The sequence below is a fragment of the Ambystoma mexicanum genome, chromosome 4q (assembly GCF_040938575.1).
Source record: "Ambystoma mexicanum isolate Mex_15411 chromosome 4q, UKY_AmexF1_1, whole genome shotgun sequence".
NCBI classification, from domain to species: domain Eukaryota; kingdom Metazoa; phylum Chordata; class Amphibia; order Caudata; family Ambystomatidae; genus Ambystoma; species Ambystoma mexicanum.
In genome coordinates this window covers 1,105,944,022-1,105,969,395 of record NC_090928.1, presented here as the reverse complement: position 1 = coordinate 1,105,969,395, position 25,374 = coordinate 1,105,944,022, and the positions used below count along the sequence as shown (strand labels likewise).

Below are 25,374 nucleotides of genomic sequence, written 5' to 3'. Positions count from 1 at the left end.
AACTGATTGATGTGCACTTGGCCCCTCACCTCCTCCCCGGTCTCGTCTTCTATCACCGTTATGGGTTCCCTCTTATTTTCTTGCCTAGTGAGCCAGGCCAGGAGCCTGCTGGGTTTGTCCCCTTCCGCATGTAGCCTTTGTAAATACCTCCCATAATTCAACCGTCCCAGCTTCTCCCAGAGTCCTATGCACCCCATTCTCAGCTCCATCAGTTCCTCTGACTCCTCCCCCGCTACCTGCGCCCTCAGTTCCTCTATTTCTATCCACTTTTCTAGGTCGTCGAGTTCTGCTATGGCCGCTCCCTTTAATCCACCCATTTTACCGATCGCTGCCCCCCTTAATACCACCTTGAACGCATCCCAAAGCGTGGCATTACACTCCACACTCCCTGTGTTGTGTTCAAAGTAATCATCTATTGCCCCCTGTAGGTGTTCTTGGAATTCGCCCTCGTCCAGAGCCTCTGCCCGGAGTCGCCACGTAGGTATCGGGGCTCTCCCTTGTGTGTGTGCCCATGATGTCAGTATTGGAGCGTGGTCTGAGAGCGTTCGGGCTTTAATGCTAATACCTGTGAATTCGTGTAGTGATTCAGTGCCCGTGAGTATGTAATCTATCCGTGTAAATGTTCCGTGGGGTGCACTGTAGTGTGTGTACCCTCTCCTTGTCCCGTGTACCTGTCTCCAGACGTCCGCCAGTTTCAGGTGATCTAGTGCCCTCTGTAGTTCCTTGGCTGGTGGTGCTGGCCTCCTGAGCTTGTCATCCGATCGATCCAGGAGCGGGTTCAGGGCGCAGTTGAAATCCCCGGCCCAGATGAACATTGTGTCTCTGTACTGGGCTAATTTGGGTGTTAGTTTTCTGAGGTACTCTCTCGTGTCGTGATTTGGAGCATAAGTGTTCACTAGGCACACTTCCCTATTCTCCAACATGCCATGCACTATCACCGTTCTTCCTTCTTGGTCAATCTCCTTTTTAATGAGTTGAAATGGTACTCCCGGGGCGATCCAAATCATTGCCCCCCTTGCATAGTTGGAATATGTAGCACTAAACACCTGCCCTCCCCATTTTTTGTCAATCTTGGACTGCTTTTCTCTTGTCAGGTGCGTTTCTTGGAGCATTGCTATCTTGACCTTCATTTTATTGAGCCAGGCGTAAACTCGCAGCCTCTTGACGTACGCGTTAAGGCCTCTCACGTTCCATGTCGCTATCGTTAACTCATCCCGGCTCATGGGTGTTTGCAGTCCTGGCCTCGTCGTCCCATGGCCCTATTTGTTTGTCCATTTCCCTTCTTCCATGTTCACTGCTGTTGACCGGGGTCGCCCGCGTGGGGCTCAGTCTCTTCTCCTCTTGTAGGCCCCGTCTCCTGGGTCCCTGTTGTGATTCGCTCCAGTCACGGTGTGCTGGCGTCTCCCCATCTTAGTCTTTAACCATTCCTTCAACGCCAATGCCTTCTTCCGATTCTTCCTGTCTATCGATAACCTGAACTGTAACTAAACAACAACAACAAACGCCCAGCCACCCTCCCCCTGCTTGGGCCTCGCCGCTTCTCCTGCCTTGCTCCTCTGGGTGAGGCCGGCTTGCTGCAGCGTGATGCCTTAAAACTGGCATCTGAACTCTCGGTCGCACTTCTTGGGGGTGCGTCGTACTAGGCTAGTGCGGTTTGTTAGGGTTGGTTGCTCCCTTCATATTTATCGTCCTGTTCCTAACTTCTCGTCCGTTTGATACTCTGCACCCTTGATTCTAATTATCTGCGGATTACACGCCCGGGCTGGGCTCTGCCTCTGTTAGCGATTCGCTGCTCCAGTTGGGGGATTCCTTGGGTATCCATCCACGCATTTGCCTCTTCCGTGGACTCGAAGAAGTGTGTCTTCCCCTTGTGTATCGCCTTCAATTTGGCCGGAAACAGGAGCATGTATCGTATCTCTGCTTTTCTGAGACGTTCCTTTGTGGGGCCGAACTGTGCCCTTTGTTTTTGGACTGTCATTGTGTAGTCCGGATATATGGCAATCTTGGATGAATTTCTGATAATCTCTCCTCCCCTCCTCGAGAACTCCAGTATCTTTTCTCTATCCTTAAAGTTCATGATTTTAGCGATCATGGCTCTGGGAGGGGCCCCCGGCTGGGGTCTTCGCATCAGTGCTCTGTGTGCCCGTTCCACCACAAAGCCTTGGGACAGGGTTCCAGCTCCGACCTCCTGTAGGAGCATATTTTCGATATATTCCGTGGGGTCGTTCCCTTCCTCCCCTTCCGGAACCCCGATTATGCGGATATTATTTCTCCTTGCCCTCCCTTCTGCGTCTTCTGCTCTCCTTTCCAAGATCTTGACTCTCTGGATCACCTCCGTCAACTGGGTCCTCGTGGTGGTGGAGTCCGCTGTGTTCTGCTGTACCTGCTGCTCCGCTGTTGTCACTCTGTCCGCCAGGTTTCTCGCGTCCTGGCGAAGGAGGCCTACGTCCACCATGACTGTGTCCAATTTTTGTTCCAGAGATGCCTTCAGGGCCCCTATGGCCGTGTCCATTTTCTTCTCGAGCGTCGCCTGTAGGGTGGCGATTGCCTCTAGGATTTGCCCCTCTTTACCTGGTGGGTGTGGGGTGTTGGCCTCCGCCAATGCTGTCTCCGATGAATTCGGCTGCCTATTGTCTGGTGCTTTGGCAAAGTGATCCATGCTAACTTGTTTCGTTTTCCCCTCCACCTTCTTGTTGGGCATACTCGCCGTGCGGGCCTCGGGTACTGCACTGCAATGCTTCTTGTCCGCTATCTGTGGCTTGTACCGAGTCCGTGTGGGGTCCGGTTCTAGTTGGGTGGGGACTGCCCGTTGTGCTATTCTCCTCCCGCCTGGGGTTCCCTGTGTCCTCGGGTGTTTCCACACGCCTCCCCGGGTGCCGTGCGGGCCTGCAGGCGCTCTCCTCACCTGCTAGCCGTTGGATCTCTCCGGTGCCCTGAGTTGGTCCGGCGGAGAGCCGTCTCGCCCCTCTGCTCTCCCTCGGGTCCCCTGTTCTCGTGCTAGCGAGGCCGGCAGGGGCCAGAGGTGACGCTGTCCTCGGCACGGATCTCCCTCGGCTTGCGGAGCTTGCTGCGTTCCCTCGGCGCCGCCTTCTCGCGGCCGCGACCGCGCCCTGTCGCCGCTGTTTTCCTCTCGCCAGGCGCTCGCTATTGTCGTTCCGCTGCCTGGGGAGCGTATCCTGCTCCGCCGTGGCCTCTCTTCCTTCCTTCCCGGGTTCGCAGCGCCGAACTACAGCCTTTCGTAGCCTCCCGCTCTGGGTCTCTGGGCCGTTGGCCGAGTGTCAGTGGGCCGCCATCTTGCTTTCGATGCTCCGCGTATTTGCTGCCGTTTTTCGCCTCGTTCCCCAGTCCGGTTCTCCTCAGGGCTTGGATCGGGTGGTCGGTGGATCTTCCTACACCCGTCGGTAAACTTTCCAGCCGAGTAAGTTAGTTTTAAAAGCGGATTAAATCAGGATCGTACGGGAGCTTCCCTTTCATGCTCCTCACCGCATGGCCGCCTAGCCACGCCCCCCGTCAATCCCACTAGTTACTCAGGATGACCCAATTCTTCAGGATTTTCAGGGCTTTCAAACGAGCATGGAAAGACTATTTGCCCGGCACCCCCAAGGACAGGCCCTGGATAACGAACTTTTGTCCCTACGACAGGGTAACCAGGATCTGCTAACCTATATCGCAACCTTCAATAGATTGATAGTGGAAACCAGATGGCCTGAGGAAAATCGAATTACATTGTTTCATCATGGACTTCGGGAGAACTTAAAGACGTCTTGGCTCAAGTTGTGAACCCACCTCAGGTTTGCGCAGAGTTTATAGACTTAGTGGTCCAGCTGGATCATCGACTCCAGAATAGAAAGGCGGATTGAGCTAAATTCGAAAATCGGTATTGGTTAAATCCAACGTTGCCCCCAAAGGAACAGATGCATCAGAACCTATGCAAATCGTGGGGGTCAAAGGACCTGTTACTCAAAAGGAAAGGGAAAGAAGAAGACAGATGCAGTTGTGTCTGTACTGTGGAACCTCAGGACATTTTCTACGGGATTGCCCTATAAAACCACCCAAGAAGGTGGTAGGAGTTGCTGATAAAAGTCCAAAAGAGCCTGATTCGGAAAACGACCACTCCCGACAAGCGTAGAGGTCCGCTTGCCGAGCTTAAAGAAGGACACTCAGACCTCGCATCTGATCATACCAATGGTCCTAATTGATCCTAGACAACCCTAACGTATGCACGCTGTAAGGGCATACATTGATAGCGGGGCCGTAGGGAACTATATGGACCCCAAATTGGCTTCCATGATGAATCTACCTCTCTGCCAAAAAAAACACCTCAGATGTCATCACCACAGTCGATGGAACTGAAATAGCCTCTGGGCCTGTAACTCATTCCACCGCAGAGATGACACTATTGGGTCAGGATGGGCATTGAGAGACTATTGTGTTTGATCTAATCAAAGCCCCACAGTTCCAAATAATATTGGGGATACCTTGGTTGGAAACACATAATCCTTGTATTGATTGGCGAGAGAAAAGAATAACCTTCCCGGATTGTGCACAAACCTGTTACCCAAAGAAAAATCAGAACGCAGGCCTGGCCACAGTAACCACAGCAGTCATGCAACTACCTCCAGAATACCAAGAATTCCAGGATGTCTTCCAAAAGGAACAGGCAAACACCTTACCTCCTCACAGATCGTACGATTGTCAAATCGATCTCATACCCAGTGCACAACCCCCTTGTAGCAGGATCTATGGCATTACGGAACCTGAGAACCTTCACCTACGACAATACTTAGACCAGTACCTTGCCAATGGCTTTATTCGCCCTTCCAAGTCTCCTGTATCCTCAGCTTTGTTCTTCGTGCCAAAAAAGGAAGGTGACCTTAGAACGTGCATAGACTACCGCGCACTAAATCAGATTATGGTAAAAAAACGGTACCCATTTCCCCTGATCCCCGAATTACTAGACCAAGTAAAGGATGCTTGTATCTACACTAAGTTAGATCTCTGAGGGGCATATCATCTGGTACGTGTAAAGAAAGGTGACGAATGGAAGACGGCCTTTCGCACCAAGTACGGTTTATTTGAGTATCAGGTGATGCCCTTCGGGTTGTGCAAAGCACCAGCAGCCTTCCAGTATTTTATGAACGATGTCTTTCGTGAACTGATTGATGTCTGTGTTGTCGTGTACATAGATGATATCCTTGTGTACTCCTCCTCAGAATCAGACCATGTTAAGCACGTATGTGCAGTCCTTGAGAAACTACGCCAGCACAAGTTGTATGCAAAATTGGAAAAATGTGTTTTTCATGTTACAGAAGTTGAATTCCTTGGATTTATCTTGACTCCAAAGGAGTCCGAATGGACTCACGAAAGGTGGACGCTATTCTCAAGTGGCCATCACCTAGTTCAGTTAAAAGGGTGCAAAGCATGCTCGGATTTGCCAATTTCTACCGCAGATTCATTCTGGACTTCTCACATGTTGTACATCACATCACTTTTGCGAAAGAACAAACGTTTCTTGTGGACCGAAGAGGCTGAAAAGGCCTTCCAAGAGCTGAAAGCGAAATTCGCCTGTCTTAAAGCATCCACGCCCAGAGCTTCCATACATAGTGGAAACTGATGAATCCAGTTTAACCATGGGAGCTGTCCTGTCCCAGAAGGATCCTGAAACTGGTCAACTTCACCCAGTGGCATTTTGGTCCAGAAAGTTCTCGGCACCCGAGTTAAACATTGCGGTTACTGCTAAAGAGTTATTAGCCAGCAAATCCGCCTTTACGGCTTGGCGACACTATCTTCTCGGTGGCCGGCATACCATTACTGTAATCACCGATCACCGGAACATGCAGTATCTAAAAACAGCCAAAGCCCAATCATCGCACCAACTTCGATGGGCATTGTTCTTTGCCGAATTCGATTTTTTGATCACTTATCGACCAGGCTGTAAAAATGGCAAGGCAGATGCCTTATCCCGAATAGGAATGGAAGAAGCATATGCGAACCCGGAGCCGGTGCCTATAATTTCTGAACAAAGAATTCTTGGCATAACTACTTTACAGACACTAAAAGAAATTCATTTAAAAATCCAACAACTCTTCAATCCAGCAGCCCTGCAGGACTGGGTAAAGAAAGGCCCGGATTACTCATTCATCAATGACCTACTCTACTATCAAGGACGACTATTTCTACCACACAAAGAATTACAGGAACTTGTCATCTCCAATTATCATGATACCCTAATGGAAGGTCATCCAGGTATCGCAAAAACCGAAGCCAAAATTAAGAGACAATTCTGGTGGCCCACCTGGCGAAAAGATATAAAGTAATTTGTGATGTCTTGCAGCATTTTCTCCCAAAACAAGAGTCAGAAGAAAAACCAGCTGGCCTTTTACAACCTTTGGATATTCCACCTACACCATGGCACACCTTATCTTTAGACTTTATTACTGATCTACCTCCATTTAATGGATTTAACACTATTCTAGTTATCGTGGATCTTTTTTCCAAGATGGCCCACTTTATTCCTTTGAAAGGATTACCTTCTGCTTCAGTCCTGGCCAAGGAGTTCCTCGAAAACATTGTTCGAATACACGGGTTTCCTTCTGTATTGGTCTCTGACTGAGGTAGTCAATTAATTTCACATTTTTGGAAGAAATGTTGCCAATTGGCCCAAATCGACGTAAGGTTATCAACCAGTCACCATCCCCAGACAGATGGTCAGATGGAGAGGACCAACCAGACCCTTGAACAGTACCTTTGCTGCATGCTTCACCAGACCGAAAGTAATTGGAAAGATATTTTATGGATTTCCGAATATGCATACAATAACTCTGTACATTGAGGAACCAGACAAAGCCCCTTTTATACCATATATGGACACCACCCTTGAACCTCAGAACTCGATTCGCCTCAGCACTTAGAAATGCCTGCAGTTAGTCAATTACATTCTACTATTACACAAGCCTTAAAGGAAGCCACAGAACATTTGAAGCAAGCAAAAGAGAAATACAAGAAAAATGCTGATCTACATAGAAGTGAAACTCCATAGTACCAAATTGGAGATCAGTTTTGGCTAGCTACAAAACACATACCTCTGAAAAGAACTCTGACTTTTAATCCTAGATATTTGGGACCTTACACCATTAAGGCCATTATCAACTCAGTGGCCGTCAAACTGGAATTACCCTCCAATATGCGTATGTGAATCCATCCTGTCTTTCATGTTTCACTTTTAAAACCAGTTCAACCAGGAACAAGATTAACCAAACCACCAGATCCTATCTTGATAGATGGAGAACCTGAATTCGAGGTGAAAAACATCCTGGACTCCAAGGTGGTTAAATCAAAACTTTTTTACTTAATCGATTGGAAAGGTTACGGGCCACAGGAAAGGTCATGGGGAGGAACGACTTTAGGAGGGGCCTTGAGGGCGAGTGCTGTCATGATGCATATCCCTGGGCATCCAGACCACGTCCATCAGCCCCGGGAGCAGGAATCATGTCGCCTTGAGAAAACCCAGCAACCCCTGCTAGGGGCTGTCTGGGTTCAGTCCTGGCGCCTATGGCGCCAGGCTCATAAGGGACATCAGTCCTGGTGCCATAGGCGCCAGGCTCATAGGTACACACTTACCTGATGCAGACCATGCTGCAAGAAGATCCAAGCCCATGTGAGGCATGGAAGGGACTACTTTACCTTAGGGACTATTTTGTTACTCGGGTGTGGTCGGGGAGGAATACCTACCTGGGACTACTTTGGAGGCTATTTAAACCATGCCCGAAGAGCAGCACACGCTTCGCGTTATTCTGCATCCAGCAGCGTAACGCTCACAGTGCCAGCAGCATCATCCAGCCTTCTGCCACGCCCGCCTCGAACCTGGAACACCTAGAAAGAAGGAAAGAAGCAAAGGTTAGAACAAGAGTATTACCTGATTTCTTACCTGATTCCGGATTCATCGCATCTTCAAACCAGAGGAAAGACTTTGTTTTAAACGCGTCGCATCGCTAGCAGCAGTGCCGCGCCAAACTCACTGTTCCACGCAGCATCTCTTCGATCCGGCGCTGTCTCCATCTTTACATCGCCGAATCCCGGCACCTAACGGAGACAATAAACAACAAGGTGAGCAGAGAGAACAGACAAAGACAATGGCCCTCATTACGACCCTGGCGGAATCCGCGGTGCTAAATGCACCGCGGAGCATGGCGGAAAGCCGCCGATAGCGCCATGGGGGTTGGCGGATTTACCACCCCATGCCGACCTTGGCGGAGCGGTAAATCCCCAATCCCCATTTTACCCTTCCCCATTCCCATTCTTGCCCCACAGGGTATAATGGGAGTGGGGAAGGAGTTAATTACGCCGCCGTACTTTACGGCGGCGTAATTAACAACGAGGTCCCTTAGCGCCATGGTTTTCTCCGCCCGGTAAAACCAGGCGGAGAAAACCTCCATGGCGCTAAGGGAACTCGTAGTACGGCGGACGGGTCCGCCGCGATTACCGCTGGCGGAAACCCACTCCACCAGGGTCCTAATGAGGGCCAATCTCTTTAGCCGCCATATGCTTACCTGATTTTACCGCCGGAGGTATAATTCATCAGCACGCCACATCTTCTTATGCCGCACCTGTAAGATAAGGAGAAAGCAGCAAGTTTAACCCTTGGCATTATTTACCGGACAGTGTTGGGTAACACAGACTTTTACCGGAGCGCTTTCGGCTGTCAATCTTCTTATTGGGTCAAAGCTGCAAGATAAAAGAGGAATTGGACAGGAGTGAATTCCAGACATTTTGAACTCTTACGAACTATATACGGCTCTTCACCAGGATATTTTGGAGTCAGGATTCGTCTACAACTCTTCCAATATCTTCAGGCCAGTGAAGTAACTGGTAATCAACGCGCCCCTGCGTGCTTCGCAGGATGGAGGGCTCATCCTTTAAGAATATAAGGTGAGATTGCTGAGAGGGCGCTTCAGAGGTGATTTGTGGGGAGGACAGTGGGGGTGCTATCACTTGAATCCACAAGTGGCTAAATCCATCTCTCCACTTGTAGGAGAATATTTCTATGGGCTAAGCAGACAAGATTAGGAGGCAGATCCAGTCAGTCATCGCTGCACTACGCATCACGTGGGTGGAGGCCACAGCAGTCCGGGTCTGACCGACGCCCCTGTGGGAGCCAAGTGAGCGTAACACCAAAGGACAGAGCACCCAACCTGCATTTAGTAGTTGGAGAACAAGGTTAAAGCACTGACAACCCCACATGTATTTTTTAGGTGTAATAGAAGGCCAAAGCACTGAGACATCCTTGTGCATTTTGTAGGTGTAGGAGCAGGTTAAAGCACTGAGAACCCAATATGAATTTTGTAGGCAGAGGAGAAGACCAGTGCACAGGGAATCAATATGGATTAGTGGTCAAGGAAAAATGGGAAAGCACTGAGAAGCAATGCTTATTTAGGGGCAGGAGAAGGCCAAATGACCCCCATGTGAAGTGTTTTAGGAAGAGGAGAATGACAAAGCACTGAGGACCCCACATTAATTTCGTGGGAGAACACCAAACACTGAGCACGTAACTTCAATATAACTTACATTTAATAGGTCAGGAAGAAGGCCAACGTAATGATAATCCTTTGTGCATTGTATAGGTGCAGGAGAAGGCAAAGCACTGAGAACCCAACTTGCATTGTATAAGAGGAGACGGTGAAAAGACTGGGAACGCCATGTGCATTTACTAGGTGGAGGCAAAGGCAGAAGGGCTGAAAACCCATCCTGAATTTAGTACGTGAAGAACAAGGTGAAAGCACTGAGAGCCTGACATGTATTTCTGAAGCACTGAAAATTCTTTGGGCATTTTGTAGTGTAGGAGAAGGTCAAAGCACTGAGAACCCCACATGACATTTGTAGGCAGGGGAAAAGGCACGTGCACAGAGACTCATTGTGGTGGATTAGTAGGCAAAGAAGAAAGGGCAAGCCATGAACGGCCATGCTACTTTAGGGTGAGGAGGATGCCAAATCATTGAGAACCCCATGTGAAGAGTTTTAGGAAGAGGAGAATGACAAAACACCAAGAACCCCACATTAATTTCGTAGGAGACTACCAAAACACTGATCACCCAACTTCAATTTAGTAGGTCGAGGAGAAGGAGAAAGCAATGAGAATCCTTTGTGCATTTTATAGGTGTAGGAGAAGGCCAAAGCACTGAGAACCCCATTTGAATTGTATAAGAGACAAAAGCCAAAGGACTGAGAAACCCATGTGCATTTAGTAGGCAGGCCAGATGGCCAAAGCATGAGAACCCCACATGCAATTAGTAGGTGGTTAAGTAGGCCAAAGCATTGAGAGACCCATGTTAATTCTTCAGATAGAACAGAAGGCCAAGGCACTGTGAAACACAAATGCATTTTGTAGGTGGAGGAGAAGGCCAAAACACTATCTAATCTTTTGATTCACCCAGACAAATGCATTCTTCTCCACTCATAGAGGAAGGTTAAACTATCCGGTGCTGTGACAATAGATAGCAGGCACAGAAATAGTGATGTATTGGAAGACAAGAATGTGAGGAAGGCCTGGAACAATGCTGTTTTAGCACAATTAACGGATCCTCCCTCAGTACCTCGTACAACTTCACTATCCACACACTTATTTTTGTGGGTCTCTTTAGATCCAGGGAACTTAGATAATAGCTTTATTGTACAGGCCTATTTTTCATATTGAAGGAAATAATCCATGTCTTATCCCTTAGCAGTATTTTCTGGCTTGCATATGCAGATGATGTGCTACTTGTGGACCTAACCCAAATTGGGTTGCAGAAACTACTAAAAGGCATGGCTAATTATGCCTCTACGAATGGCTTGGTAATTAATAAAGACACAATCAAGACAATTAAGCTATCCAATTTAAAGAAGACCATAGAGTTCAGCTGAAGTATTAACAAAACCATTTTTTGGAAACTTTGAACAACTTTGTATATCTAGATTTTCCAATCGCGGCGAGGAGAAATAAGACTGCATATTCCTCCTTGTTGCTGGCTAAAGCATATTCCCTGATATCCAAAATAAATAAGATCAAGAATACATTTGGTTGCTTTTCATTAGTGCCCGTTATTAAGTTTTAAAAGTTGAAGATTATTTGGTGTATATGGTCTCGAAGTATCACATCTCCTGCATTTAGAACAGTGTGGAAACCAGAATCTGGCAGAAGGTTCTGAGATTGCTGAACTGTGTGCCAGAGGAAGCTATTAGGTTTGAGTTGGGTCCGTCATTTCTGAAGAGTAGAGTACAGTGGATTCAATTTAGAGAGTCCCCTCCTCGCCGGCCAGCATCCTTGTATTTGCAATTAAATTGTATCCTCAGAAATTGCTTCAATCCTAAAGAAGGTCAAGTACAGTTGTTAACCTTGCTTGAAATGTTGAACTTGAACGGGGTATATGTATTAACAACCCCAATCTGGTGAAGGAAATGCTACGGGAGATGGACTGGTGGAATACCTGTCAATAATCTCCAAATCTAAATTGTATAATTAGATCTGTATACAGCCAATGAAATTGGGCGCTCTCTCCCCTTATGTAATAAAAATCCCAAATGGACATTTCTAGATTTCATTTTCCAAGATTTAGATTAAATTTGTTACCAACTCAGGAGATTATGCATATTAGTTCAAGAGATTTAGTTGCATCTCCTACCTGCCACCATTGTAAGTTGCTGAGTAAAAAAGACACTCTAAAGCACCTTATTTTAGAATATCCAGCTCTATAAGGTCCTCATGTTTTGCACTTTGAAAGGTTTATTCAAACACAAGATTATGTTGCGACAAGTGCATTTTGGTCCAGGCTTGTGTCAGAAACATCTGCAGCACTATCGATTGCAGTTATTAGATATGTATCACACTTACATTGTTTTTTAGCTTCATGGATTTTAATAATTGCCACAAATTGAATTACATTGCATGAATGTTTTCATAATGGTTATGTATTTTAATTCTTTCTTTTTTTGTGCTAGGGAATTTGTCATAATGTTTTCTCGTGGTATTATACTGGTGAAAGATTTTGAATAAAGCAATAAAGAATAAAATAAGAAAAGGGGGTCCATTTTTACCTACTGCAGATGCAGTCGAAGGCATTGGTGAATGTGTACCTTTGTGTTGTTCACTCTGGTAAACTGGTTGCTGCAGATATTTTGCTGTAAAAGTACAGAGGCCATCTGTCTCAAGTGAATCTGGTCCAAAGGGGAAAAACATTCATAGAACACGCACCGCCTTTGCCCTTGACTCAGGCAGTAGAGGGTGGATTTCAGGAGGAGGCAGAGGAAGTTGACTCCCCACTGTCTGCGGCACAGCAAAGAGATGACATCAGCTCAGCAACAAATAGAACAATTCCCAGACGAGGAACAAAAGATGATTCCGTGATATATAGTTCTGTATCATTCCATCACACGTTAAAATATTTCTGCTGCATTTCTTTCCACTGATTTTTTTGCAGCAAAAACACATCAAATTTTGTTATGTTTTTGTCGGGGGGGATCACTCCCCAAATCTCCCTTCCCAACGATTTACAATCTAGTCCCCCAACCTCCCTACACCTTATATCCCTTTACTCACCCCCTCCCATTTACTTAGATGGGATTTTGCGGTAAAAAAAAGCAAAAAAAACACCTTAAGAAAAGGCGATGAATAGACGTTGTACCCGTAAGATTGCTCTGCTCCGATTTCCTGGGAAACAGATGACTATGAAGTACATGACAAATATTATGCTCCACCACCTGAATTACTATTCTGATTCGGATACACCAGAGGAGGCTTCCGGTGCCATTTGAACGTTTCAGCTACAGGCTGACAAGGACAAGCCACAAAAGTACTTGCAGTACCTTTCCCATAGGGTTAGGCCTCGACTAGTGATATAAAGAGCAGAGGCCTCAGCAAAGGACAAGCTGGGGTAGGGGAAAAGCGGTAGACGATCACCAAAGCAATAGCAATAGTTATTGCACTCACTAGAGGGTCTCCCTGGGGTAGGGTAAAGCAAGCCATTTAAAAATGTGTCAAGGGAATCTGAGAACTGGTAGACGCCCAGTTGTGTCACCCATTGGCAATTCCTCAAAGTTTTAGAGCAGTACCGTTGGAGATGGAAAAATGTTAATCCGTTCTCCCCAGATATCAAAGATTTGTATCAGAGGTATTTGTAAAAGATTCATATTTAAAGACTAGTTCTCATTGTAGGAGTGCTGTGGATTGCACTAAGATTCATGATACTGCATAAAGAAAAGGCCACTAATAAATCATTACTATGCTACAGATGTATAGATTCCTGTATGTTTACAGCTGAAATAATGACCTGAAACATTTTAAGGCTATAGTTCTTAAGATGTGTTGTGCTTTTCAACTGAGGAAAACCATCTCTGTTGCCATCTGTTTTGTTTCAGGAGGTTCCTGCAGGGCAGTCCCCTGAAGATATGGTGGGGCGGCCCCTGATGCACCTCGCTGCTACCAAGCAAGCATCCGGAGAGGCCGTGTACTGCGACGACATCCCTCGCTATGAGAACGAGCTCTACCTAGCGCTTGTGACCAGCACCAAGGCTCACGCTAAGATCATGTAAGGACCAATACTTCTAATACAGCAAGTGATGGGCGATTTTCTACCATAGTGTCTTGCATATCACAGAATGTTATCTAGAGCATAGTATATTTATTCTATTTTCATTGTCCGATATGCAGTCTATCCAGGCTATGTTTGCTTGAGGCTTGGGCATAGTAGCATCATATACATGGCAGTTTCTCATTCCTGACCTATATAGAAGGATATGTTAATTTCCACTTTTTGCACCCAAATTGCCATGAAACATAGGTCACCTCTCTGATTGTAAATAAATTATGAGCTGCTTACATTTGAAGAAGGAAATTTCATAGTCGTATATACCTCAGCAAGGGTCATTATCATTTCATAATGACCCACCACCAGGTTATGGCTCCAATGGTGGGGAAGTCTATTATCCCAAGCGATAATGATCCTTCTTGAAGTACATAAGCCAATTATCACATTGTGTAAAACGCCAAAAAGATTTTGGAGTTGTGGTTATGAAGCAATACACATTTTTTTGAATGAGTAAAGTAAATAGGCAAAATATGCTAGTAAATTCAATTTGCTTTTATTTTGAAGTAATTAACAAAGTTGTCTTTATACAAAAGCATCTCAATGGCACAGTTTGTTGCACTAGAACACTTTTAACATTGGCAAGATTTAGGAGTAACCTTTCTTTGTATACAAAAGTCAAAGCATTTTTCCATGTTTTAGCTTTCACTCTGGTAAACTGGATGTTGCAGTGTCTTATTAAAAGAAATCCTGGTGGGAAATTGCATTGCTGTCTCTTCAATGCATGAACATGCTTTCTGATTCCGTCTGTTTCTGAAGTCTGAATTTTCTGAAAGCAGCCAGTACCAGTAGTTAATGACTGAAAACTGAGCATTCTGATTGGCTGGGAGGAGGTCACTTCTCATGGAGGAGGGTACCTCCATGTATTAATGACTAGTCATCAACATGAATATCAGCTGCGTAGCTGCAGTGTCCTATTTGTATGTTGTTTCATGTTTTGTGACTGGCACTGGTCATTTCTAAACTTGGTTCATTACCTCACTTGCTTTTGTGTCTTGATTGTTCTTGCCAGGTGCATTGACACAGAAGAAGCTGAGCGTGTGCCCGGTGTTGTGTGCTTCCTCTCTGTTAAAGACATTCCTGGAAGTAATGTGACTGGAACCTTTCATGATGAAACAGTATTTGCGGAAGACACGGTATGAGTTCAGGCGTATCTTCTTTTAGAAGGAGGAGCCATACAGTAACAATGTATCCCAATATGACCCTGGTATCAACTCAGATCTGAAAACATTGTAGGGAGAAGATAAATATTGTAGGACAGAAGATCAATAACCACAATATTGTAAAATGACAATGCAGCAAAGAAGGATATGCCTTATTCAAAAAAATGTACCTTGTTCTGCCTAAAATCAACTTCGGTATAATGAGCATTTTAGTCAGAAGAGCCATATTTAAGAAAAATGACAGAATGGAGTACGGCCTATCCATTATTCAATTTGGTTTGAGCTGATAAACACGGCTACTGCTGGTGATCTAGTGTGATAAACACAGCTACTGCTGGTGATCTTGTGTGATGAACACTCCTACTGCTGGTGATCTAGTGTGATAAACACTCCTACTGCTGGTGATCTTGTGTGATAAACACACCTACTGTTGGGGATCTAGTGTGATAAACACTCCTACTGCTGGTGATCTTGTGTGATAAACACGCCTACTGTTGGGGATCTAGTGTGATAAACACAGCTACTGCTGGTGATCTAGTGTGATAAACACTCCTACTGCTGGTGATCTTGTGTGATAAACACGCCTACTGTTGGGGATCTAGTGTGATAAACACAGCTGCTGCTGGTGATCTAGTGTGATAAACACTCCTACTGCTGGTGATCTTGTGTGATAAACACGCCTACTGTTGGGGATCTAGTGTGCATTCCTAGTCTCCCTCCAAGAGGGTTATATATAAAAGCCCCAGGAATCACCAGAAGAGGTCAAAGGCACAACCTTTGTATTGGAGCATATTATCAAAGGGATTATGTGCATGTGTGCAACATTATTCTTCTGTAGGGAAAAGTAACAATGGGCTCCTGTGTTGCACAGTAGGAAGCTGTCCTCGGAGGAACTTCAAAAAGATATGCTGAACTCATAAAAGAGAGATTATAGCCAATCTTCACATCTATAATTCAAGTCTTGATTCCAGCTCTAACACCTGGCCCTTTGAATTCGCTGAATGGAGGAAACTCAGAAAGCTAATGTGTACATCCATAAGCCTTAATCCCACCTCTAATATCTCAGGCTTGTATAACTTCATAATTCGCGGAATTAATAAAACAGAGTCTTAATTGTGTCTCAAACATCTGAGAATGTTCTGACCAGCTAATTTTTTAAGATCACTATTTTTAAAAATGGTCATGAATTAGAGGATTCCAGAAAAAGAGATTAACCTCATAGTCACAATTTGTTTTGTTCTCTGCATTTGGATGCCAAGGTTGTGGTATTGAAACACATGCAGGACTTCTATAGGCAGAAAGTCACCTACCGCTTGAACATTAGGACTTTGTGTTGCACTGGATGCATGCAGAAATGATCTCTATGCTCAGGTTTCAAACTTCACTAGGCGAGGAATACATTTACTCCCCCATACACAGTGTCCATTTAACAACATAGGCATCACCTTGGCCCCATATGCTCTGACAATTAGTTGCCCACAGCGACAACCCGCTCACTTGTTTACGCGAAGAACAGCACACGCCACCAGTCTTTCTTTTCCATGCACCCTAAATGACTCTCTTTCCAACTCAAGGTAGAGAAAGCCCAAAACGTAAATTTGTGTCTTTGGTAATAGCATTAAGACTGGTATTACCTCGCCTCCAAAGAAAATGTATCTTATTTCTTATCCCAAATTTGAGTTCTGTTGTCTTATCAATTTTCACAGATAATACGTTTCTGCGTCAATAATATCTTTATAAGTCCTTAAACTCGCATTATAAACTGATGAGGTTTATATTCTGGATGAAGTTGCAGCTGGGCGATCACTGCACATCCTAGTATAGAACAATGTAGCACTGTAAGTAAAAGAAACTAGGTGCGGTATATAATAGCTTAAATACAAGTAGTGCCAAAATACAGCTGTGGTGTCGTCCAACGTAAGTATTTAGTTTTTTTTTTACAGAAATGTGTCTCACTCAAGCACATGTCTTTTGGAGCCTGGTCTTCAATTTATCGGACCTGGACACAGGATATGATATACCTATACCTATATTATAATACACCTATACATAAGTGTTTCAAGGCGCAACGAGGCAAGGGAGTGGGAACAGAGGGAAGACAAAGACAACAATCTTACTAGGCCAGGTGACATTGAGATTGCACAAGAGCAGGGGAGGGCGGAGAGGGTAAGTGCAGAGGGGAGGGGAGAGGGGGCAGTGCAATACATAGGATCAACAGTAAAGAATAAATAAAATAAATGAAACAGTAGATAAAAGTGCAGCCAGCTAGTGGCAAGTGCAGGAGTAAGTGCAGGCATCAAGTGTCAAGAGCTGGTGGGGACTGTAGGGATACACAAACAGCCCTAAGAGCAGGGGTTGCCCGGGAGGCAGTGCAGGTGTGCAGCTCGCGGGGGAGGGGACCTGGGCCCAGGATCAGAGGGTAGCCAGGTTACCAGTGCAGTTTCAGTCAGGAGTTCAGCAGGGGAGAAGAGGAGAGAAAGCAGAAGCAAAGAGGAAGGTCTTGAGGTGCTTCCAGAACCGCAGATGGTTCTCCTCAAGTTTCAGGGAGGCAGGGAGGCTGTTCCAGAGGGAGGCCTGAGCCGAAGAAAGAGATCTAACACCAACCCGTTGCTTGGAGAAGCAACTGACCCTGGGGGAATTGGAGGCGGATGAGCAAACATATTGCAATTTTAATCAAGAAAGCAAAATACTGAACTAATACACTATCCAATTTAGTGCCCTCATAACAAACATAGACATCCTAATTACTGGCCAGGACTAGTAAGTGCGGTGTGCCACTTGGGGACCTCCGGATAACTATGAATTCGGTCTTCAGTCAAGGAGCCCTCTTAAACACCTGGAAAGTCCTTTTATGAGATTTTGTCTTGAATATTTCCAATTCAATCATCTGCAGGTTTTTTTGGCAATATACTCACCCCGGAATGCAGCGTATAGATTTTAACATCATATCAAGTGAGGGATAAGGGTCTATGAGAAAATGTTTGAGATGAATATGTGTTTTGGGTTTGACCTTCCATGCCCTGGTACTCACAATGACAGTCAGAACCAATGCCTCTATCCGTGGACGAGCGAAAGTTGCCATTACATTCTTCATCTGTTTAACCAGGCTTGGATTCTAAGAACAAACTCGATAGGGGACCCATTTTAAACAAACAATATACAGCATAAAATAATGTACGCTCCTTTGATGATATATTCCCACTTTGAAGACTTAGTCCACTTGGAATCCCTTTGAGAGGCAACATTTAGACTGCTTACTTACATTGTTTGAGGCTACTGTATAAGGTCATTATAGTTCTCTGTTGACCTTGGTTTGTCTTCAGCTGGACCAGCATGCTGGTGAGTGACATAATACGAGCATGTGGAAAGAGACAGCACAGTCCATTATCCACACCGTCATGGTGTGACTCAGGTGTGGACCTCTGATGGCTGCCTGTGCATTGCAGATAATTCCTGCATTATACTAGTCAATGGATGATTCATACTGATTGCAAAACACATTACGCCAAGGCATTGACCACACACATGGTCAACGCATTTTTAAAACTATCAAGAGTCGCAGAGGAAGGAGAAGGTGAAAATAAAAGTCTTGATGAGCTTCTGGAATTTGAGGAGATCCAACCCAAGACAAAGAGGAAGGAGGAGGCTGTTCCATAGGGGGGAGCCTGCTGAGGAGAGAGATGGCTTGCCAGCTTACTGTTTAGCGAAGAGCTTGACACACAGAGAGTTGGTACGGGAGGAACATAAAGATCTAGAAGGAGAGTATTTAGTAAGCGCCAGTTGTAGATAGCGTGGTCCTTGGCCCCAGACAGCCTTATGGATGATGCAGAGGGATTCGAATTTGATCCTTGCAGTAACCAGGAGCGAGTGGAGAGATTTAGGACTCGAGAGATGCACTCCCTGGGCTTGAGGCCAAGGATAAGTCTTGCAGCCCTATTCTGGATTAGAGAAAGTAGCTTGTGTATTTTCAGACATAGTTCAAGCTTCTGGCGAACCTTGTGTTTTGAGTTTGAGTGTTAGTTGTCGCTGACCTGCCAATCCGAGTATTATATCTGCCCAATACTTAAGTATAAGATTGATATTGCGAGATAGGGGCAGCTGAGATGGTGCCAAACTGAGTTGGTATCCAAGAAAAAAGTCACTTGCTTTTTGTAAAGAGTAATTTTGAAGTTTATTTAAATATATTTCTAATGCTGTTCATCTTTGTACAGATTTGGTTTTTATAGAAAAACATCCTATGTTACCTGGTCCTCAACACGTGTTTCACCAGTCGGTAGAGTACAGGCTCAACAGGAGGAGATAGATGGATGATTTACGATTTCATAGTGCTAACACAAAGAAAGGAAACAACTCTATACCTTTTGAGACCTTTTGGAAAATACTAACAATTTGGAAATGCATTAGGATATTTTTCTATAAAACCAAATCTGTACAAAGATGAACGGCATTTGAAATATATTTTAATAAACTTCAAAATGACTCTTTACAAAAAAACAAGTGACTTTTTTCTTGGATACCAACTCAGTTTGGTGCGATCTCAGCTGTCCTTATCTGTCAATTTCTATTCTGGATTAGCTGGCGGGGTCATAGAGAAGAAGAGGGTAGATTAAGGAAAGGGTTATTGCAGTAGTCTAGCCTAGAGAGAACCAGAGCTCTAGCAACCTTGAGCTTCCAGGGAAAAAGGGGAAGGGAAAAATTCTTTTGATGAGGTGGAGTTGAAAGTGGGACTTCTTGGGAAGGTCCTGAATGCGAGGGAGGACGGGAGGAAGGGCAGAGAGAAGTCGAAGATGACTCCAAGGTTTCTGGCTTCAGGTGAAGGAGAAGGGGGAGAGCCCATAGAAGATGGCCAGAGTGAGGGGAAGAACGAGGTAGCAGGAGTCCCAATAGGAAGGATCTCAGTCTTGCTGGTGTAGAGGCAGAGATCATTGGAAGTACACCAGGACTGGATGACAGATAGGCAGTCAGGAATGATGGAGGAAGTAGGGAGAGGGTCAGAGGAAAGTTTGAAGAAGAGTTGTCTGTCATCTGCATAACACTAGAAGTTAGGGGAGACGGCAGAAATGAGGTGTGCAAGCAAAGCAAGATAGGTGTTAAAGAGAAACGGAGAAAGGTTGGAGCCCTGGGGGACACCACAGGTCGAGATAGAGGTGGGGGGGAGAAAGACCCCAGAATAACCTGGGATGGATGGTCATTGAGGAAGGAAGTCTGCCAATCAAGTGCCCGCTCTGAGATACCTAGCGTATTGTCGAGCCATTTTATGAGGATGGAGTGGTTGACCGTATTAAATGCAGAGGAGAAGTCAAGTAGAATGAGAATAGATGGAGAGTTGGAATCAAGAGATGCAAGCAGTTCCTCAAATGTGTTCAGAAGAGCAGTTTCCATGCCTCTGGATGCTCCGAATCCAGATTAATGGTCATGGAGGCAACCACCAAGTTCAGAGTGCTGGGTAGTTGGGGGAAGACCAGCTTCTCCAGGAGTTTCCCATGGAAGGGTTCTCCCAGGGCAGCAGAGATAATGACTAAGATTGATATTAAAACTGTCAAGGACAGATTAAAAATACTCTGCTTAGAAAAGCAATTTGAAAAGACCTGACACCTAACTAGACGCTCAGGTTATCAATTCACAAATCTGCAACAGGTGGGGAATCTTATCTGGATAGGATAAACCCTCCCAACATAAGTTTGCTCTATTTAAAATTCAGACTAAATATTTTTCCATGCAGCTGAGTGACTGAAACTCCACAAGAACTTGCCCCTTCTGCCCGGTTGCTATAGAAAGCAAGGCTCACTTTCTTAGAATTGTTCCTGGCCATAGCTGGGCTGGAAATAAATGGCTGTTACCAATTTGTATTAAATATAGAGTGGGATCTGTAACAGATGCCCATGTGCTTGCAAGATGACATAATATTTACAAGTTATTCTTGCTGTCACGAAGTCCAAAATCCAAGGCGCAGGAGCGACGCAGTACCAACCACCCCCACTTTGGTCGTGGAGCCCGCAAGTCAGAGCTTACACGGGTTTCCTGGACCAGAGCAGGGAAGGAGGGTTAGGGTCTCGATGATTGGATAGGTAGGGGGAATTAGGTAAACAGGATTGAGGGTGAGGTAGAGGTTATGGGTGGGAATGGGGAGTTCTACAGGGAAAGTTTGGTTGCTGCTCACTTTTGTTCTGGTGTTCTCAGCCCTTACTAGCTACTTGTACATAAGCACCAATTTGCACATAAGAACAGTTTAACTCTGCCTAACCCTAAGTCATCGGAACAGTACAGGAGTTAGCATGCAACTTAGCTCTGGTCTTCTGTGTCCTGTCCATGAAGAGCAGTCACGTCCTTGGCACGTCTGAAGGGTTTTTTTTCAAAAGGTCCAAGCTAAAAGAAATTAACAAGCATTAGAACATGCCCTCTGTTATTGTCTGCATTCACCTCATGCAGACTCACTCACACAGGCACACTCTCTAATGCCCCTCTCAAGACCTGTATAGTGCTATTGCACTATGCTACGCAAGCGATCTTCTTGCAGATCCCTGCAAACATGTTCAAATGCACAAGCAATCTTCCTGCAGACCCTCGTGATCGATTTGTGCCCTAAAACTGTGGCAGGTGTCTCCGGTGCTGTGTTTTCGCCTCACGGATATGCTTTGGTCTCCAAGAGGCGGAAACACCCCAAATGGCTAAACGCCCGTGCACAGGTCAATGTATCCCAAAAGAATGCCGCCGGCACATTGAGCGCCGACGTTCTAAAAACTTAGCTTTTTCGTAGCTGTGCAGGGGCTCTGGGGTGGCAAGCATTCGCCCCCTGCACTTCCCCCTCGATCCCTTTGGGCCCTGAGCAAAGAGGAGTACTTATCTCGTGTGGGCGAGGGGCCGGGCTGCTGCTCGGGTGGGGCTGGGCCCCTCGCGTGTAGTTTTGCTGGAGCTCCGGTCCACACGTCTTGTCGGCATGGAGTCTCAAGCGCAAGCCCCGTGCTCGGGGCTCTGCGCATGCGCGATGGGGCGGCCGCGCCCTTCCTGGTTCCTGATTGGCCCAAAACGTCCCCGGGCATGCTGGGGATTGTAGTCCTTTGGCGCCGGCTGCTGGGAAACGCAGTCTTTAGTCCCTTTCTCCTGCACATGGGGCAAAGCAGCCTTTTGTATGGTTGCATCTTTGTTTGTCTCTCCCCTCCAGTGCCCAAAACAGTACCCACAACACCCCTACGCCTAGCCTGTCCTTGTCTCTGCCTACCTGAGTCCCTGACAGTACTCCCCCTCCCACAGAAGGCAGTTGTTCCGGGTTTACTAGGATAATTCCTGTGAAAAGCACGCAGCAACCTGGGGGCATGTACATGCTGGGAGGGTTCCCAAGAGCGTTCCTCAGGGCCATACCCCACCCAGTCAATGAGGTAAAACACCTGGCCCTTTTTATCTTGTTTAGAGTTCAATATTGCTCGAACCTCGTACTCAGGTTCCCCTTGCACCATAACGGGAGGTGGTTTTCTAGCAATTGTCCCATGTGGAGCGGGTTTCAGGAGGGAAGTGTGGAAAGTGGGATGTACCTTCATTTAGGGAGGTAAGGTCAATTTAGCTGCAACAGGGTTCACAATTTTAACTATTGGGAATGGACCCAAATATCGGGGTTGTAATTTCCTGGGTCCTTCCATGCGAAGGTTGCGAGTGGATAACCACACTCTATCTCCTACACAGTAAAGTGGGCTGGGTCGACGACGCTTATCTGCATAGCGCTTATATGCGTCCTTGGCCTTTGTGAGATTCTCCTGCACCTCCTTCCAAACCTGCTCTATGCCCAACCGTTGTCCAGCCAACGTAGGCAATTCAAATCCTGAAACTGGAATGGCCACTGGGAGGATCCGTGGATGTCGCCCATAAAGGCAGTAGAACATAGTCTTTTTGGTGGATGCATGTGTGGCGTTATTATATGCCAATTCTGCCAACCAAGTATGCTGGACCCAGGTTGTCTCCCTACTTGTGGCAAAACACCGTAAATACTGCTCTAGGCATTGATTCACGCGTTCTGTCTGGCCATCTGTCTCGGGATGGTATCCGGACGACAAGCGGACTTCCATTCCCAGTATCTTGCAAAACTCACGCCAGAAGCGAGAGGTGAACTGTGGACCCCTATCTGTGACCACACAATAGGGTAGGCCATGAAGGCGGACTATGTTTTGCAGAACTAATTCGGCAATTGCACCAGCAGTCGGGACTCCCTTACATGGGATGAAGTGAGCCATTTTCGAAAAGGTATCCACAATTACCAATACAGAAGTGAATTCCTGAACCTCGGGAAGATCCACAATAAGGTCCATGGTGATCGTATGCCATGGCACCGAAGGGGTCGGTAGAGGATGAAGGAGCCCAGCAGGTTTTTGGTGACTAGCTTTATTTCGAGCACACACCTCGCATTGAGACACATACTGCAGAACATCGTGCCGCCACTTGGGCCACCAGAAATGTCTAGCCACCAACTCCTGAGTTTTTGACTTTCCCGGGTGTCCTGCCAATGACGAATCGTGGCACCAAGATAAGGCCTTTTCCCGTAGTTGCTTAGTGGGCAAGTACAAGGCTGACCCATGGTAGGGGAGTCCCTCAACGAAAGTATTCTGAGGATCTTGTTTGCACCACTGATGGACGTCCTGCATAGTGAGGTCTTTTAATACGGCCTCAAAGAAATCAGAAGTAGCTCCAACGATACGTGTTGGGGGAATAATAGGTTGTGGTGTAATGCCTGCCTCTCGCTCTGCTGACTCGGGATATCGTGACAATATGTCTGCCTTTCGATTGTTGGCTCCGGGTCTATACGTTATGATGAAATCAAACTCGGCAAAGTATTGAGCCCATCGCAATTGGCGCGGGCTCAACGTCTTGGCGGTTCTTATAAACTGGAGGTTACGATGGTCCGTTATGATCGTGGTGGTATGACGTGCCCCCATCAGGTAGTGTCGCCACTCACCAAGAGCTGCCTTAATTGCCAACAATTCCCGATCGGCAATGATATAGTTCTGTTCAGCTGGGAGTAGTTTCCTTGAGAAGTAGGCCACGGGATGTAGCAGGCCTGTCTGAGGATCCCGCTGGGACAGGATAGCACCTAGAGCGTAGCTAGAGGCGTCCGTTTCCACTACAAAAGGTCTAGACAAATCCGGGTGTTTCAGTACCGGGGCGTCGGTGAAGGCCTTTTTGAGCTGTCGAAACCCCTGGTCGGCCGATGTGTCCCACTCAAAAGGGCAGCCTTTACGGAGAAGCTTCGTGATTGGAGTGACCAATGCAGAAAAGTTCTTTACGAAGCGTCTGTAGAAGTTCGCAAACCCCAGGAATGACTGAATCTCTTTCACACTGGTAGGGGGAGCCCAATCCAAGATTGCCTGCACCTTTTTCTTGTCCATTTGTACGCCGGTTGGGGTCAGGAAGTAGCCTAGAAATTCCACGGTGGTACAATGGAACTCGCACTTCTCCAGTTTTGCATAAAGGTGGTATTCTCGCAGCTTTTGCAAAACTGCGCGTACATGTTGGACATGTTCCTGGAGATTTTGAGAATATATTAGGATGTCATCTATGTACACTACCGCACATACGTCTAAATATTCTCTAAGGACCTCATCCAGGAAGTGTTGGAAGGCAGCGGGGGCGTTACAGAGACCGAATGGCATAACCTGATATTCGTACAATCCGAACTTGGTCCGGAAGGCGGTTTTCCATTCGTCTCCCTCACGCACCCGCACAAGATGGTAAGCGCCTCGAAGGTCCAACTTGGTGTAGATTGTCGCGTCCCTAACTTGATCCAAAAGAACCGGGATGAGAGGAAGCGGATAACGGTTCTTAATGGTTATCTGGTTCACTCTGCGGTAATCTATGCAAGTCCGGAGTTCTCCAGACTTCTTCGGTACGAAGAACAAAGGGGAGGACACTGGCGAATTAGAGTGGCGAATAAATCCATTCTTTAAATTCGTAGCTATGTACTCTTGGAGGTGATTGTTTTCTGCCTCCGTTAGGGCATATATACGACTACACGGTAGAGTAGCCCCAGGCTCCAGATCAATTCTGCAGTCAAAGGGCCGATGTGGGGGTAATGATTCTGCAGCCTGTTTGTTAAACACGTCCATGAAATCTGCGTATTCTTGGGGTATACTTTCGGGACGCATTTCCTGCTTAACCGAGACGTTGAGAGCACACACTGAAGGTGTACTTTCTTGCCGGCAATGTTCAAGACAATGCAGTGAGTCCAGACTGATTGACCCTGTGGTCCAATGAATTTGGGGGTTATGCTTTTTTAGCCACGGTAATCCCAAAATCAGCCCAAATTGCGGGGCGGCAATGATATCAAAGGCAATGTTTTCCCTATGCCAAGCTCCGCATTGTAACGTCACCAAACAAGTGTTATGTGTTATGGGCCCTGAGCTGAGAGGAGTGCCGTCTACAGCACGTACAGGTTCCGGGTCTGCCTTTTGCTGTACTGGGATACCTAAGGTAACCACGTACTGGACATCAATAAAATTACCTGTCGCTCCCGAGTCCACAAACATAGTGACCTGTTTCTTTTGTGTTTGGAACTCCAAACAACCCGTCAAGGTGACATGCGTAGCATAGTTCGAAATGCCTGCCATTGGGGC

General features: G+C 46.3%; 1 protein-coding gene across 1 annotated transcript in view; it reads left to right on the top strand.

The window, feature by feature from the left end:
- LOC138468215 (xanthine dehydrogenase/oxidase-like) overlaps nucleotides 1-25,374 on the top strand; it is a 551,126-nt gene that overhangs the window by 308,268 nt on the left and 217,484 nt on the right. The window contains exons 17-18 of the mRNA XM_069608675.1: nucleotides 13,390-13,559; nucleotides 14,629-14,752. Of these exons, the coding sequence (XP_069464776.1) occupies nucleotides 13,390-13,559; nucleotides 14,629-14,752 (294 nt within the window). The remainder of the gene's footprint in view (nucleotides 1-13,389; nucleotides 13,560-14,628; nucleotides 14,753-25,374) is intronic.